General features: G+C 43.6%; 1 protein-coding gene across 1 annotated transcript; it reads left to right on the top strand.

The window, feature by feature from the left end:
* Positions 1-10: 10 nt before the first annotated feature.
* LOC135335175 (sushi, von Willebrand factor type A, EGF and pentraxin domain-containing protein 1-like) lies at positions 11-8,914 on the top strand. Its single transcript, XM_064530592.1, has 23 exons — positions 11-221; positions 264-476; positions 539-988; positions 1,051-1,500; positions 1,563-1,757; positions 1,800-2,012; positions 2,075-2,266; positions 2,309-2,524; positions 2,578-2,760; positions 2,805-2,987; positions 3,039-3,212; positions 3,291-3,485; positions 3,564-3,746; positions 3,799-4,008; positions 4,835-5,017; positions 5,071-5,253; positions 5,305-5,478; positions 5,964-6,155; positions 6,326-6,541; positions 7,330-7,578; positions 7,733-7,806; positions 7,864-8,327; positions 8,433-8,914. The coding sequence occupies exons 1-23, from the start codon at positions 11-13 to the stop codon at positions 8,770-8,772; spliced, it is 5,343 nt and encodes a 1,780-aa protein (XP_064386662.1). The 3' UTR covers positions 8,773-8,914.
* The last annotated feature ends 8,173 nt before the right edge of the window (positions 8,915-17,087 follow it).

Here is a 17,087-nt window from a genome sequence, read left to right on the forward strand (position 1 = left end):
CATGGTATGCATGGATTTCCATACAGAGATACTGATCTGTTCCGACCTCCCTCTCGTCACTAATGGATACGTTTTCTACACTGCTGGATTCCCTGACAACAGATCTCTCTATTCTGGAGCTACCTACACGTGCAATCCTGGCTACACTCTCATTGGAGGGAGCACCACCAGGACCTGTGTAAGTGGAGGGATCTGGAGTGGGTCACCTCCAACTTGTCAATGTGAGTTCTGTAACTCGTACACAGTTTGCATTTCGTGTATAGACATAGGGCTCACTACTGCTCCACCCATCACCTGCTCTGACCTGATTAATCCGACCAATGGAACGATCGGCTATGATATGGGGACTGCTAGTTCAAGACCAGTGTACACGGTGGCCACCTACACCTGTGACACTGGATACACTCTCAATGGAGACACTACCAGGACTTGTAGGAGTGATGGAATTTGGAGTGGATCAAGTCCAGTTTGTCAGCGTAAGTACTAGCTTGTGGAATGGATTTTCTTTTTTTCATGGTATGCATGGATTTCCATACAGAGATACTGATCTGTTCCGACCTCCCTCTCGTCACTAATGGAGACGTTTTCTACACTGCTGGATTCCCTGACAACAGATCTCTCTATTCTGGAGCTACCTACACGTGCAATCCTGGCTACACTCTCATTGGAGGGAGCACCACCAGGACCTGTGTGAGTGGAGGGAGATGGAGTGGGTCACCTCCAACTTGTCAATGTGAGTTTTGTAACTCGTACACAGTTTGCATTTCGTGTATAGACATAGGGCTCACTACTGCTCCACCCATCACCTGCTCTGACCTGATTAATCCGACCAATGGAACGATCGGCTATGATATGGGGACTGCTAGTTCAAGACCAGTGTACACGGTGGCCACCTACACCTGTGACACTGGATACACTCTCAATGGAGACACTACCAGGACTTGTAGGAGTGATGGAATTTGGAGTGGATCAAGTCCAGTTTGTCAGCGTAAGTACTAGCTTGTGGAATGGATTTTCTTTTTTTCATGGTATGCATGGATTTCCATACAGAGATACTGATCTGTTCCGACCTCCCTCTCGTCACTAATGGAGACGTTTTCTACACTGCTGGATTCCCTGACAACAGATCTCTCTATTCTGGAGCTACCTACACGTGCAATCCTGGCTACACTCTCATTGGAGGGAGCACCACCAGGACCTGTGTGAGTGGAGGGAGATGGAGTGGGTCACCTCCAACTTGTCAATGTGAGTTTTGTAACTCGTACACAGTTTGCATTTCGTATATAGACATAGGGCTCACTACTGCTCCACCCATCACCTGCTCTGACCTGATTAATCCGACCAATGGAACGATCGGCTATGATATGGGGACTGCTAGTTCAAGACCAGTGTACACGGTGGCCACCTACACCTGTGACACTGGATACACTCTCAATGGAGACACTACCAGGACTTGTAGGAGTGATGGAATTTGGAGTGGATCAAGTCCAGTTTGTCAGCGTAAGTACTAGCTTGTGGAATGGATTTTCTTTTTTTCATGGTATGCATGGATTTCCATACAGAGATACTGATCTGTTCCGACCTCCCTCTCGTCACTAATGGAGACGTTTTCTACACTGCTGGATTCCCTGACAACAGATCTCTCTATTCTGGAGCTACCTACACGTGCAATCCTGGCTACACTCTCATTGGAGGGAGCACCACCAGGACCTGTGTAAGTGGAGGGATCTGGAGTGGGTCACCTCCAACTTGTCAATGTGAGTTCTGTAACTCGTACACAGTTTGCATTTCGTGTATAGACATAGGGCTCACTACTGCTCCACCCATCACCTGCTCTGACCTGATTAATCCGACCAATGGAATGATCGGCTATGATATGGGGACTGCTAGTTCAAGACCAGTGTACACGGTGGCCACCTACACCTGTGACACTGGATACACTCTCAATGGAGACACTACCAGGACTTGTAGGAGTGATGGAATTTGGAGTGGATCAAGTCCAGTTTGTCAGCGTAAGTACTAGCTTGTGGAATGGATTTTCTTTTTTTCATGGTATGCATGGATTTCCATACAGAGATACTGATCTGTTCTGACCTCACTCTCACCAATGGAGATATTGTCTACACTGCTGGATTCCCTGACAACAGATCTCTCTATTCTGGAGCTACCTACACGTGCAATCCTGGCTACACTCTCATTGGAGGGAGCACCACCAGGACCTGTGTGAGTGGAGGGATTTGGAGTGGGTCACCTCCAACTTGTCAATGTGAGTTCTGTAACTCGTACACAGTTTGCATTTCGTGTATAGACATAGGGCTCACTACTGCTCCACCCATTACCTGCTCTGACCTGATTAATCCGACCAATGGAACGATCGGCTATGATATGGGGACTGCTAGTTCAAGACCAGTGTACACTGTGGCCACCTACACCTGTGGCACTGGATACACTCTCAATGGAGGCAGCACCACCAGGGTCTGTGTAAGTGGAGGGAAGTGGGATGGTGCTGCTCCTCACTGTCCACGTATGTTCTATTATTGCAATTGGTCGCACTGTGTCACATGATAATGTACACAGCTGTGCATTGTGGGACTCCTCCGCCTATTACCAATGGATCTCCTGGGACACCAACAACCACAACATTCACAGGGACAGTGACCTACAGCTGTGTCAGTGGATACTGGATCTCTCGTGGAGTCACCACAGCAATTGCCACCTGTAAGGCTGACAATACCTGGGGACCTCTACCAACTTGTAAACGTATGTGAAATTGTTATATTATACTGCATTGACATTGCACTCAGTTGTGGATTGTGGCTCTCCTCCCCCTGGTATCAATGTCTTTCCTGTGGCTCCGATCAGAACAATCTACCAAGTGACAGTCCTCTACACCTGTGACAGTGGGTATGAGGTCTCTAATGGAGTCACCACAGCAACAGCTACCTGTGAGACTACTGGCGATTGGGAACCTCTACCAACTTGTACAAGTATGGTTCAGGGAATTTGTTACTTCACAATTTTATCTACTACATATACAGTTGTGGACTGTGGTGAACCTCTCACTATTCCCAATGGATCTCCTGAGACACCAACCATCACAACATTTGGAGGGACAGTGTATTACACGTGTAACGTAAGATTTCTCATATCAGGATCAGCCACTGTGACTTGTGAGGCTAGTGGGAGTTGGAGCAAAAGACCAACTTGCTCAGGTGAGTGGCTCTGCATGAAGTAACTGAAATATGATTGATACTCATAGTGGTATGTTTTAACATTATATTTGTTGATAGCCATCTGCAATGACCAACAAATTGAAAATGGTAACATCATCTACAATCATGATACCACACCGAGATCAGAGGGAGCCATTGCTGTGTACTCGTGTATGTCTGGTTACCAGCTGTCAGGTGTGAGCACTAGGATCTGTGTGGACAGTCACAGAGGAATGGGTGGTGCGTGGACTGGATCAATACCAAGTTGTATAGGTATGAAAACAATAATTTATTAAGTAGCAATATCCATTCCGTATTATGTTACTTAATTGTACATTTCCAATCATGCAGCAATCTGTGATAGCATCACCCTCGCCCATGGAGTGATCAGCTATAGTCCATCTACTACTCCCAGACTAGAGGGAGGTGTGGCTATACACAGCTGTGGTGAGGGGTACGGACTGTCTCCTAGCATGAGAGCAAAAACATGTCAGCCTGACAGGACATGGAGTGGAGAGAACATCACTTGCCAACGTAAATATTGGGTATATCATATAGATGATACACTTGTGTGTATTGTCCACAGGTATCATGTGCGCTGCTCTCCTTAATGTTACAAATTGGACCATTGATTACTCTAGTGGTACTACTGCACCGTATGACTATGGAACAACAGCTACTTATCAATGCAACTATGGACATATGTTAACAAGTGGAAGAGACAGAGTGAGGACCTGTACTGGTGATGGTAGCAGTCGTAGTGGTCGGTGGAATGGAACTGCTCCTCAATGTCCACGTATGTTCTAGATTATTTGTTCATATAATTTTATATCCCATTGCTACGTTGTTGCTAAGTGCAACATGCAGCATAATGCACTGCTGAAAGTCAAAATGTACTAACCACAAAACGCCTCTCTGGCATTAATTAGACAGACAATTAAATTAAATAATCATGAGAAATAACAAGTATCAAAGTAAGTCCAGCCATGCAGGAATGTTCAGCACTGCTGGAGTTTCTTCTTTGCAACCATGCAGGTTTCAAAGTTCGAAGATTCTGCGTTCCTAGACCTAGTCCTCGACCTCGTGATGCATGTCAATTCTGCTTCACCATAGCACTATAGAAGCGGCTCTTTTTGCTGGGGGCTTGAGCTGTTTTGCAGCAGTGTAGAGGCGAGCTTCTTTGGCTTGGTTGTAAGGCCGAGGGTATAGACCACCGTGGAGGGCTGCTCGAGCAGCAGTTACACTGAGTAGTGGGGTGGGGCTGTCTCTTCGCAGCAGTAGTAAGTGGGGTGGGACTGTTTCTTTGCAGCAGTATAGTGAGGTGGGGCTGTTTTGCAGTGGTTTCAGCGTTGGAACTCCAACAATTTTGTGTCAAGCCATTCGTCGGTCATGCCAATCTTGTACGCTGCAGATACTGGCGTCTAGAAGAGAAAAGAGATGGAGCTGTGCATGTCTAGAGTTAATTGTCTCTGTCATCTTTTTGTGCAGTGTTACTAAGATAGTGTTATGTTGCTATGCCCTCGGAATATAAACTATAGTTATAACACGTGCACTCGGGATGCATGGCATATATCCCTCATGCCAGTGTTATATAACTATAACTTAATGTTGTATACACACAGCTGTGGACTGTGGGGCTCCTCTGTCTATTACTAATGGATCTCGTGGGATACCAACAACCACAACATTCACAGGGACAGTGACCTACAGCTGTGTCACTGGATATTGGATCTCTCCAGGAGTCACCACAGCAACGGCTACCTGTATGGCTAATAGGACCTGGGGACCTCTACCAACTTGTCAACGTATGTGAAATTTCTACCAAACTTCTGCATTGACATTGTTCTCACCCACATAGTTTTGGATTGTGGCTCTCCTCCCACTGTTCTCAATGCATCTCCTGGAACACCCACCAGAACAACCTACCAAGGGACAGTGACCTACACCTGTGACAGTAGATATAAAGTCTCCAATGGAGTCACCAAAGCAACGGCTACCTGTCAGGATAACGGAAACTGGAGACCTCTACCAACTTGTACAAGTATGGTTCAGGGATTCTTCTAACTTCAGAATTGTAATTATATACATACAGTTGTGGACTGTGGCCTTCCTCCCACCATTATCAATGGATCTCCTGGGACACCAACCAGCACAACATTTGAAGGGACAGTGTCTTACACATGCAACAATAGATATTACATGTCGGGATCAGCCACTGTGACTTGTGAGGCTAGTGGGAGTTGGAGCACAAGACCAACTTGCTCAGGTCTGTGAAATATAATTATAATAATTTAGTGGTGACATGATTGTTAATAGCCATCTGCAATGATAATCAAATTGAAAATGGTTACATCGACTATGCTCCTAATACCACACCGAAAACGGAGGGAACCATTGCTGCGTACTCGTGTGTGTCTGGTTACCAACTGTCTGGTGTGAAATTTAGCATTGATTACATGTGTACATGTACACATAATTATAGTTAGCTGTTGACAGGGAGCCCTTACAAAATAATAATTATTCCTCGGTGCGCATGCGCTAGTGAGGTATACGGTAGTGTGTTTGTGTCTGTGTGTCTGTAGACTGCTACAGCTACTCAAGGATTAATGAAGTTCAAGTAAGAGTTTCTATTTCTCGTTATCTTAAAATTGAAGAGTGCCTTAAGAGACTGGAGCTGCACTTATGCTTACAACGAGTGCCGCTTATACAAATCGTTTGCCTATGGTATGCATAAGTCATTTTCTCCTGCAGACATTGTGTGTCCTCCTCTACCAACCATTACCAATGGTATGATCTCCTACTCTCCTGATGTCACCCCTGACTATGACCTGGGAACTAATGCAACCATCACTTGTGAGGCTGGGTTCTATCTTGAGGGTAATGAGGTACGAGTGTGTATGGATGATGATGGAATGTGGAGTGGTCGGGAGCCAAGCTGTGTCCGTAAGTCATCCGCTTGAACCAACTGTAACATGCAGCATGTATTTGCAGAGCCTAAGTAACTGCCTGGTACTCTAATTCAAGCATTCACTGGTGCACTAGCTAGTGTAAGCATTATTCTCACTACACACAGCCATTCAGTGTCCTCCCCTTGAACTAAATTGATCATGCAGCTATTGAATGTCCTCCTCTACTGACCGTTACTAATGGAGTTATCACCTACGCTCCCGGCAACACACCTGCCTATGGTCTGGGTATTGTGGCCACTTATGCCTGTGACGCTGGGTTTGTTCTGGACCTCTCCCTGGGAGGATCTGAGATGAGAACTTGTGTTGATAATGGACTGGATGCTATTGGAATTTTTGATAGACTGGCTCCAATATGTGCCCGTAAGCTAAGTCATTAGCTACCTTATTGATTATAAACGGGTACTAATTTTAGCGAATTTGTATTTAACGCTAAATTAAGTACGTTTAATAAAACGCAATTAAAAAATTATGAATCTCATTTAAAAAAAATGTTTTTCCCTTACAATAATGTAATGTAATGGAAAGCTAGCTTTTTTTCATCTGTATCTGACTCCAAACTTTCCATTCAACCTTAAAACTCATACAGTAGACTCTCGCTATTCCGGCTCCCTGAAGTACGGCCACCTCGATATACCGGCCATTTGCCTTGGCACGGAATGCTAGCTATATGTTTACTGCACAAAACTCACCCTGAAGTACGGCCACTCGCTATTCCGGTTATATACCGGCCAGTGCCAAACAAGGTTTTCAATGTAATTTTATACGTGTATTACGGCCGGATATGACGTTTTGGGTGTGGTTTAGCAAATAAAATTGAATTACACTTAAATAGAGAACAAAATGATTCATTATCCTACATTATCCTCGAGACAAGAACCGCAAAAATAGTTATTAGATTCGAGGTAAGGTCGTTTTTAAGCCGCGGCTATTTCCTGAGCTACAGCCACCTCGCTATTCCGGCCAAGCTGCATGGTCACCGGATTAACGAGAGTCTACTGTACTTGTACCCTAAAAACAGAGAAAAATTTGAAAAATTACTACCCGTCTATAATAGTAACATTAAGGTAGTCTAAAAAAGTTTTTGTATTTCATTCATATCTTTATTTTTAATTGGTGATTATTTTACTGTTAATATCCACTTTGTACAGCCATTGAATGTCCTTCTTTACCGGATATTACAAATGGCATGGTATCCTACGAATCTGACAATTTGGATAGCTTAGCCCTGGGAGCTGTGGCCACCTACAGCTGTACCGCTGGGTTCTTCCTGGATGTTTCTGAAGGAGATGAATTTAGGGTCTGTTTGGACAATGATGGAATGGGCACCATTGGAGTGTGGAGTGGTCAGGAGCCAAGCACCATTGGAGTGTGGAGTGGTCAGGAGCCAAGCTGTGTCTGTAAGATATCAGCCTAAGCCGTTTAGCAATTGCATTGTGTGTTTCGCAATATTTTTACCTAGCTATCTAGTATCTTTACGTTTCGCATGGTAATATTATCGCTATCTAGTACTTTCCAGTCAAGTGATTCATGAGCTGTTTGTAATTTTCTCAGCCGTTCCCCCTCCTGTACGCTCAGTGTTGTTCCAACTCAGACTCACAAACATCAACAACTGTCCTGACTGGGTGGTGAGTGCTAAGAATTTCCTAAAGCAACAGTAATATTTTTCTTTATAATTTATGCAGGACCAGGATGGGAGGATAGAAGCTGTAATGAGTGAGTTTGCTACCGAGGTGGAGAGTCACTGTGGGTGTGGTTTCTTAAGCATGGTCATGACTGCCCCTCTCTTCCGCTGCTTCCCTGGGTCGGACAAAGCTGTCACATTCCGAGCCACTCTAACCGATTCCAGGCTCCTCACTCCCATACAGGACTGGATACAAACCAATGGATTCATTCCCATTCAGAATGTACTGATTGAGGTGGACAAGTCTTGTCCGGTGCAGGTATCCAGCTTTACAGACACAGAGTGCACCAACCAGCCTACAGCTGCAGGGAGCAGTGACATAGCCGCTGTGGTTGGGGGAGTAGTGGAAGGAGTTGTAGGAGTGGTCATTGTCCTCATCATTGTGGTTGGTATTGTTGTCATAGTGATTGCTGTACTGGTGTTCAAAAGCAGGAGAGAGAAGCTGACCGTCAACAAAACAACGAAGTGTGTCAATCAAACATTTTATCATTCATTTCTCTATACTTATAGTTTATTGTGTTACAAAGGTTATGCCATTCTGCAATTTACTATCCTGCCATTCCCTCTCAGACCTGATCTACCACCAGTGTCACTAAAGGGTGTGGTCAACACTGGTGAGATACAATCGTACGAGATGATGGAAATGGGTCACGAATACGAGGAAGTGTCCAAGTTCCAACGAGCCATCGGTGGAGAATATGAGATCATTGGAGCACCCTCACAGACAACTGGCTCCGAGAGCAAAACTCTTATAAAGACCGAGCTATCACCACCCACTCCACCCACACCACAACCCTCACAAGCGACTAAGCCTGCCAGAAATGATACTGACTTTACAGAGTGCATTGCTTACAGCAGTGCACGACCACCCACAGTTGCCCCCCACACCCTACAGGCTTATGAACTATAACATGAAACTGCAAACTGATAGAAATTGTGTTGACTGCTCTAGCAATTTAATGATACAGCTTGTATTTGCATGCATAGGCCTTTTTTTTGGCTATTACAAACTTATGTTCAAAGATCTTTGGTCTGCATTTGCATTTACACGTTCTTGCATGGGTAATGTCATCACCAGTCCTTCATGAATATGAATATGACAAGGTTTCCTCATTGTAGTAGCCATTCCCACCACTGTGTGTCTAGACACATTGGTATTTGTGAGAAGATAGTTTTTTGACAATCAGTTGTGTGCTTAAGCAGAAGGAGTGGTTTGTGCTTGCTTTCAATATGATAATTATAGAGTGCTCTAAGTGTTTATTGTGAGCATTGCTTGTTGTGTTGCCTTGAGGCAATGATTTTGCACCTCTCAATAGCCAGGGCTGTGATAAGATATAGAACTCCAGCAAATGGTGCATATTGCTATTGCTCCATCCTAGTCAATCTGCTGATACTATATACCATGTAGATCTCATATATATATAGACTACCTGTATACTATAATTATTGTGTTGGCCAATCATATATTTTCATAATTATAACCACCCATGCACCCCACCTCAGGAGGAGATGATTCTCGAGACATGCTCACTGGCATGGTAAACCTTTCCTGGTTCGACCCAAGGATAATGTGGAGGAGTCCTCAACCATGCCTTGTCATACACACATACCACCGACATTGTAAGTTAAAGGGAAGAGCAGTGCATTAATTGCATTGCTGTAGTGACTGTGTCTATAGAGAGAGGCCATATGAAAAATTGATTGACTACAAGTATGTATCTTGTACTGGTCAATAGAGCTTCAATTGGTACTGTACAGTTCTATGCCTTATATTGCTTTGAAAATTGATGCCAATAGCTTGTTGTATGATATGATACAGAGTCTAAATGATTTTCTTTCTGTGTCTATGTGCTCAAGAGTCCTCTTATGCATGCATGTGGGTGCATGTACATTTTATACTTCCTGTTGTCATTAATTAAAGTGAATACATGTAGTCTACATGTAGATTCTAATAGATCTACACTAGAATTACCAATAACTGCATGCAAGAAGACAGCATGAAAAAGCTACAAGGTGACTGTGTCTCTTGGCTGGTCCTTTTCACTGGAGTTGCTCAGCTCCTACTAGTGTGTGGAGAGGGTATGTTTTAACTGACCTGCTATAAATGAACATAGACTGTACATAATGATATGCATACAAGAGTGTACCTGTCTCTGGGATCAACCAACATCACCACTAACAACACTGAGATCCTCATCACTGATGTTGGAGATGATGTTCGGGATGGTCGTCCTTCTCTCATCTGTCACACTGACCTTGTGGCCTGTTGTACACCCAGTGAGACAATGGCAAAAGGTATTGGACTTTGGCGCTATCCAAATGGGACTCGTGTTCCTGGTGGATCAGGAGCATCTCGTCCGTATGTGTCATTAAGAAATGTTCAATCCATTAAACTGGCACGTAGAGACAGTGTTAACCCCCCTCCCCTGAGTCCAACTGGTTCCTACTGTTGTACTATACCAACTACTGGAGGAGAGATGATCTTCTGTGCCAACCTGGGTGAGTGGTTCTGTAATCTTGGATTCCATCCACAAATCTGATTCTGTTTCCAGTTGTGTGCCTGTCTCTCCCTGCCCTGAACAATGGAATAGTCTCATACAGCCACTTAACACTGGGTCTGAACACTGTGGCCATCTACACCTGCAACACCGGCTACACTCTCAATGGAGGCACCACCAGGACTTGCGAAAGTGATGGAGTGTGGAGTGGGTCAGATCCATCTTGTCTTCGTAAGTGAATATTCACTTTTGTGCTGTTTGAATGTTTTTTTGTGTTTCATACTGAGATAGCAGCCTGTTCTGACCTCACTCTCACCAATGGAGACATTGTCTACACTGATGGATCCCCTGACAACAGACCTATCGGCTCTAGAGCTACCTACAGCTGCAATCTTGGCTACACTATCACAGGAGGGAGCACCACCCACCAGGACCTGTGTGAGTGGAAGGATCTGGAGTGGGTCACCTCCAACTTGTCAAGGTGAGTTCTGTAACTCGTACACAGTTTGTATTTCAAATAATTATGTATAGACACAAGATCGACTGTTGCTCCACCCACAACGTGCTCTGACCTGACTAATCCGACCAATGGAATGACTGCTTACAATATGGGGACTGCTAGTCCAAGACCAGTGGACACTGTGGCCACCTACACCTGTGTCACTGGCTACACTCTCAATGGAGTCACCACCAGGACTTGTGGGAGTGATGGAGTGTGGAATGGGTCACCTCCAGTGTGTCAGCGTAAGTGGAATGGAATGTGGACATTTTTATTGAGTGTACCTGCATGCTTCTCTACAGGTATCTGCTCTGACTTACCCTTACTGACCAATGGGATGATTGGTGGATCCACTAACAAGAGACCAGTGGACACTGTGGCCATCTTCAGATGTAACACTGGATACACTCTCAATGAAGACGCTACTAAGACTTGTGGAAATGGTGGAATGTGGAGTGGGTCATCTCCAACATGTGAAGGTCATAATTATTAGTTAAGTGGTAGTACATGCACCGTGACTCCAGCTTATTCCTACAGCCATTATATGTCTTCCTCTATGGGCCATTACCAATGCCATGATCTCCTACTCTCCTGATGTCATGCCTGACTATGACCTGGGAACTGAGGCAACCTACACTTGTGAGGCTGGGTTCTATCTTGAGGGTAATGAGGTACGAATGTGTATGGATGATGATGGAATGGACGCCATTGGAGTGTGGAGTGCCAAGATGTGTCCGTAAGTTATCAGTGAAAGTGTGTAGGTCACTGGTACTGTACAAACCCGAATATGTGTATATTGTTTGGTCATATGCAATTAACTTATCACAGCCATCACTTAATTGTCCTCATCTCCTTGTTCGTACCAACACTTCAATATCTTACCCTCCTCGCACTAGTTCACTTTTCCCCTATGGAACACAAGCAATCTACTCCAATAATAATTGTATTGTCCGCAGGTATCACATGTTCTGCTCTCCCTGATATTATGAATGGGACCATCAATTACCTTAGAGGTACTACTGCACCATATGACTTTGGAACAACAACTACTTATCAATGCAACTATGGACATGTGTTAACAAGTGGAGACAGTGAGAGGACTTGTACTGGTGATGGTAGCACTCCTAGTGGTAGTGGTCTGTGGGATGGTGCTGCTCCTCAATGTCCATGTATGCTATATTATTGCATTATCGGATTACATGATAATGTACACAAACAGCTGTGGACTGTAGTACTCCTCCGTCTATTATCAATGGATCTCCTGGGATACCAACAACCACAACATTCACAGGGACAGTGACCTACAGCTGTAATGATGGCTATGCACTCTTTGGGATTGCTACAAGTACTTGTCAGGCAAATGCAACTTGGAGCAGACCACCATGAATGCAAAGGTATATGTGCACATTCATTGTTTATATGTGCATATTACATGTACCATACACTACCGTATAGCAGGTATATTTCCAGGTTATCAACTTTCGCGGAAATGCCTTTAGAAATGTTTTCGCAGATTTAATTTTCGCGGAATAGCAGCATTTATGAAGCATTATGCATGCATGCAATATTGGATATAAATGTTCGCGGTATGCTTAATCAGCGAAAACCACGAACATATATACTGGCTATGCAATACAAAAATTTACCTGGTATATAAGCATGGCTTGTATTTAATATAGTAGCTGCAACTGATTATATATAGCGGTTGACTGTGAGCCGGCCCTTACAGTTTCTATTAACTGATTGTACACATTACAGGCACTGTACATTTATTAGTCTGTCCTGATCTGATGGATCTAGTCAATGGAAGTATTGCTTATGATATGGAGACCAAAGATAACAGACCAGTGAACACTGTGGCCACCTACACCTGTAACACTGGCTACACTCTCATTGGAGACAGCACTAGGACTTGTGGGAGTGATGAATTGTGGAGTGGATCGGATCTAACGTGTGAAGGTTGGTGGAAAACGTTTACACTGTGTAGTAACAAGTGTTGTTTCTCCTATAGTTCTTATGTGTCCTCCTCTACCGGCCATTACCAATGGCATAATCTCCTACTCTCCTGATGTCCCCCCTGACTATGACCTGGGAACTGAGGCAACCTACACTTGTGAGGCTGGGTTCTATCTTGAGGGTAATGAGGTACGAGTGTGTATGGATGATGATGGAATGGACGCCATTGGAGTGTGGAGTGGTCAGGAGCCAAGCTGTGTCCGTAAGTTTAGGAACTGTATTATTTCCCCAGTCGCCCCTCCTCCTGTACGTCCAGTGTTGTTCCAACTCAGACTTACCAACATCAACAACTGTCCTGACTGGGTGGTGAGTGCTAAGAATGTCCTAAAGCTAAAGCAAACTAACAATTACTTATCTCTCTATACAGGACCAGGATGGGAGGTTAGAAATTGTAACGAATGCGTTTGCTGCCGAGGTGGAGAGTCATTGTGGGTGTGGTTTCTCAAGCACGGTCATGACTGCCCCTCTCTTCCGCTGCTTCCCTGGGTCGGACAGAGCTGTCACATTCCAAGCCACTCTAACCGATTCCAAGCTCCTCACTCCCATACAAGCCTGGATACGGATTCATTCCCATTCAGAATATACTGATTGAGGTGGACAAGTCTTGTCAGGTGCAGATATCGAGCCTTGCAGATATAGAGTGCACCACCAACCTGTAGCTGCAGCGATCATTGACCTAGCCACTGTGGTTGGTGGAGTGGTGGGAGGAGCGGTGGGGTTGATCCTTCTGGTGGGCGTTGTTGTCATAGTGATTGCTGTACTGTTGTTGAAGAGTAGGAGACAGAAGATGATCGTCCACAGAACAACAAAGTGAGTGAATCAATAATTTTACTGGAGCATTGAAGTGCAAACCCTCGGCGTTAATTTGTGATTTGATGTAGTCTACAGCCTCGAATCAAAGCCGCGTGAACATACATATATACATAGGCCACATGCAGCTTACTCACTTTTATTCGAAAACGAAACATCAAAAAATAGCTAGCCAACTTTACCTTGTTGTGTTGGGATAAAAACAGTGCTATCTCAGTTTACACAGAACGACAGACAGACTGACTGACCGACTATATACTATAAAACTCGTGGCGCCCGCGGCGCATCTCTGGTTAATTATGTATCTCTCTACTGTTTTGAATTTGTACAAATTAACTATATCTACATTTCCCCTCCCCAGACATGACCTACCACCAGTGTCGCTAAAGGGTGTGGTCAGTACTGGTGAGATACAATCATACGAGATAATGGAAATGGGTCACGAATACGAGGAAGTGTCCAAGTTCCAACGAGCCGTTGGTGGAACACCACCCTTACATACAAGTGGCTCCGAAAGCAAGTATGTTATAAAGACTGAGCCATCACCACCCACTCTACCCACACCACCAACACCACAAACCTCACAAGCGTCTAAGGCTACTAAAAATGATACTGAGTTTACAGAGTGCATTGCTTACAGCAAGTGCACGGCCACCCACAGTTGCCCTCCACATCCCACCAGCTTATGAACTAACCCAACCCCCTGTATGCTACTGTTTGACTATTTTGCATACTGTATAATCTTGTCTAATGTTATTGCTTGCATGCATTTCATTTTGCATGGCAATTCTCATAAATTTTACGCATCCTTGTTATTTGGACTCCACCCAACAACTGTGGATTATCATGCCATGTCGTTGAATATGGTTGTTATTAGCCGCTAAAAACTCATAGCAGCCTCTATTCCAGGCCATATTTCATCTAGCATTTGAAAAGCCGTTCTGGTGACAAATTAAAAAGTAAATGTGTGGCCTGGTGGCAGAGGAAGATAGTCAGTGTCAATTAAATCTGCTTCCATTAAAATTGCATTTCGATCGTCTACTCTTTCTTTTTTACCTCCAATCACAGTGAGTTTACAAGGGGGAGGTACTAAAGAAAGATTAGATGATAGGAATGCAATTAAAATGTCCTCCGAAAGCAGATTTCAACTTTGACCTTGTGACTATCCAACTTGCGAGTATGAATCTAGCCGATAGACTCATTGTGACCGTATAATAATATGAAACTGTGTCCCTCCTAGGAATCTTTGCATGAAGTGTGTATTTTAATGAGTTTCATACCATAATTATGACTACAGTATAGCGGGAAATTTTCGTGGGTGCAAAATTTCACGTTTTTCGAGGGCAGAGTATAAGTTAACGCGAAAATTAAAACTGGGATAATCTCCCACGCACCGGTATTTCACATGTAAAGCTATTGGTGGGTGTGGTTTCCTGGCATTGAACCGCAGAACGGTATTTCACATGTAAAGCTATTGGTGGGTGTGGTTTCCTGGCATTGAACCGCAGAACCCACGAAAATTTCTGCTGAGGGCTCTAAAGTCAAATAGTGAAAATTTGCCGCTATACGGTATTAGAAAACACAATAATGTAGCTAGCACACTACAAGCTTATACTGTAGTTGAACCCAAACATACTTATTGTGAGTCAACCAACATCTCTCTTGAGTGTATAGTCGGCTATACTGAGTATCCCTGTCAGCCCAACGTCCACCCCATTACTACCAATACATGTAGGGCAGGTGCCCACATTGGTTTACCATTCCAACCACTGTAGACATATACAGCTGTTTACTTGTGGGTATATGTGCGTGTGCTTGCTTTCAATCTGATGAGTGCTCAGTGTTTATTGTGAGCATTGCCTGTTGTGTTGCCCTAAGGCAATGTTTGTGCACTTTTCAATAGCCTAGGGCTGTGATAGTTTAGGAACTCTAGCAAATGATGGTGTTGACTTTGTTTCATCAATTTGTTCACCTTAGTGATGACATAATTATATAGAGTGATGTTATCATTATTGTATAATATTGTACAATAATTAACGCACTTTGGTTTGAATTCATAACCCATCCAATACATTTACCTGCTACAATGTATGTGTTACTGTTTAGCATGCCATAACGCTTATTGACAATTCACGGTAATGCTTTAGTACATATACACACACACACTACCCCCAACACTGAACAAAGATTGATCGAAATTGAACAATCTATATTTTAATTAAGGTGAGCTATATATGACATTGCACGTATAGAATTATGTTGATGAAAGCAATTGTGCATGTACTCCATGTTGCATGTGCGCTGCATGTATAGATGCGTTCAGTTGCAAGGTAAACTTGTACTTTCCCTTGTCCCTATATACAGGGTTTTGTAGAATTCTTGCAACAGGGCTTAAGACACAGCAATAACTTCCATATATGGAAGTCAACTGTATAATAATAATAGTGTACATGTCCATGGAGGTACATGTATATGTATATAATTATTTGAATTGAAAGATGTCCTGTGAGCCTAGAAGAGCATCAGCTTATTCACAAGATTTAATTAAGGTGATGGATGGTGCACCAGGTGGAAATGCAAGGCAAATATTGTTGTGAAGTTGGTGTGTGCAGAACTGTTGGCATAGCTGTGTTATTGACTGATCATTATCAGTTGCTTTTAGTTGTATTCTTCAAAATATAACCAGACAGAAGATAGTTCTTGTTGCAAAGCAAAGAAGTGAGAGGAGCATACCTTCAAGACATGTAAATTTTCAATGATCATCGTGAAATGTTGATGAGACAGGAGCTGACAGAAGAAATTGCCAGAGGAGATTTGGTTACAATATAAGGCCTAAGGGGCAAGCCTTCTGTCTTCAAGCTTATCAATATCAGCCAATACCACTATTTTGAGGGTGTTTCGTTTATCAACTGTTCCGATATCATTGAAAAGAGCAACAGTTCTCACAACCTTATGAATATAAGCTGATGCTCTCTGGACATCTTTGAATTCAAATAATTATACACATACCATGCAGGGTGGTGTCATACATGATTTTAAATTAGATGGGATTTTGAAAAGTCACCAGAACATTTAAAAAAAGGTCAACAGTTTTTTCAGTACCCTGCAGGCTATGGACACTCAGTCGTACGACTGAGTACCTGAATGCAAATTTTAGGGGGGAGGGAGGAATTGGAGCCAGAGGGGGATAATCATATATCCCTGTATGCTGCATATACATGTACATGTACTCAAAATATTATTGTCAGCAGTTGACTTCCATATATGGAAGTCATTGCAGTGTCTGTTTAGCCCTGTTGCAAGGATTTTACAAAACCCTGTACAACAAATGCCTTCAGCTTGTTGCTATACATGCTTGTATTGAGATAACTGTGTAAGCACTACTCATTGCATATGGTGTAG

This window comes from Halichondria panicea, chromosome 4, assembly GCF_963675165.1.
Source record: "Halichondria panicea chromosome 4, odHalPani1.1, whole genome shotgun sequence".
In the NCBI taxonomy this organism is placed as follows: Eukaryota; Metazoa; Porifera; class Demospongiae; order Suberitida; family Halichondriidae; genus Halichondria; species Halichondria panicea.

What these genes read in the sequence shown, in the direction of transcription:
- LOC135335175 (XM_064530592.1), top strand. Translation starts at nt 11, where the DNA reads ATGGATTTCCATACAGAGATACTGATCTGTTCCGACCTCCCTCTCGTC. An exon ending in GTCACCTCCAACTTGTCAAT is followed by an intron (nt 2,267 to 2,308) that starts GTGAGTTCTGTA and finishes TTTCGTGTATAG; the next exon opens with ACATAGGGCTCACTACTGCT. An exon ending in ACTGGCTCCAATATGTGCCC is followed by an intron (nt 6,542 to 7,329) that starts GTAAGCTAAGTC and finishes CACTTTGTACAG; the next exon opens with CCATTGAATGTCCTTCTTTA.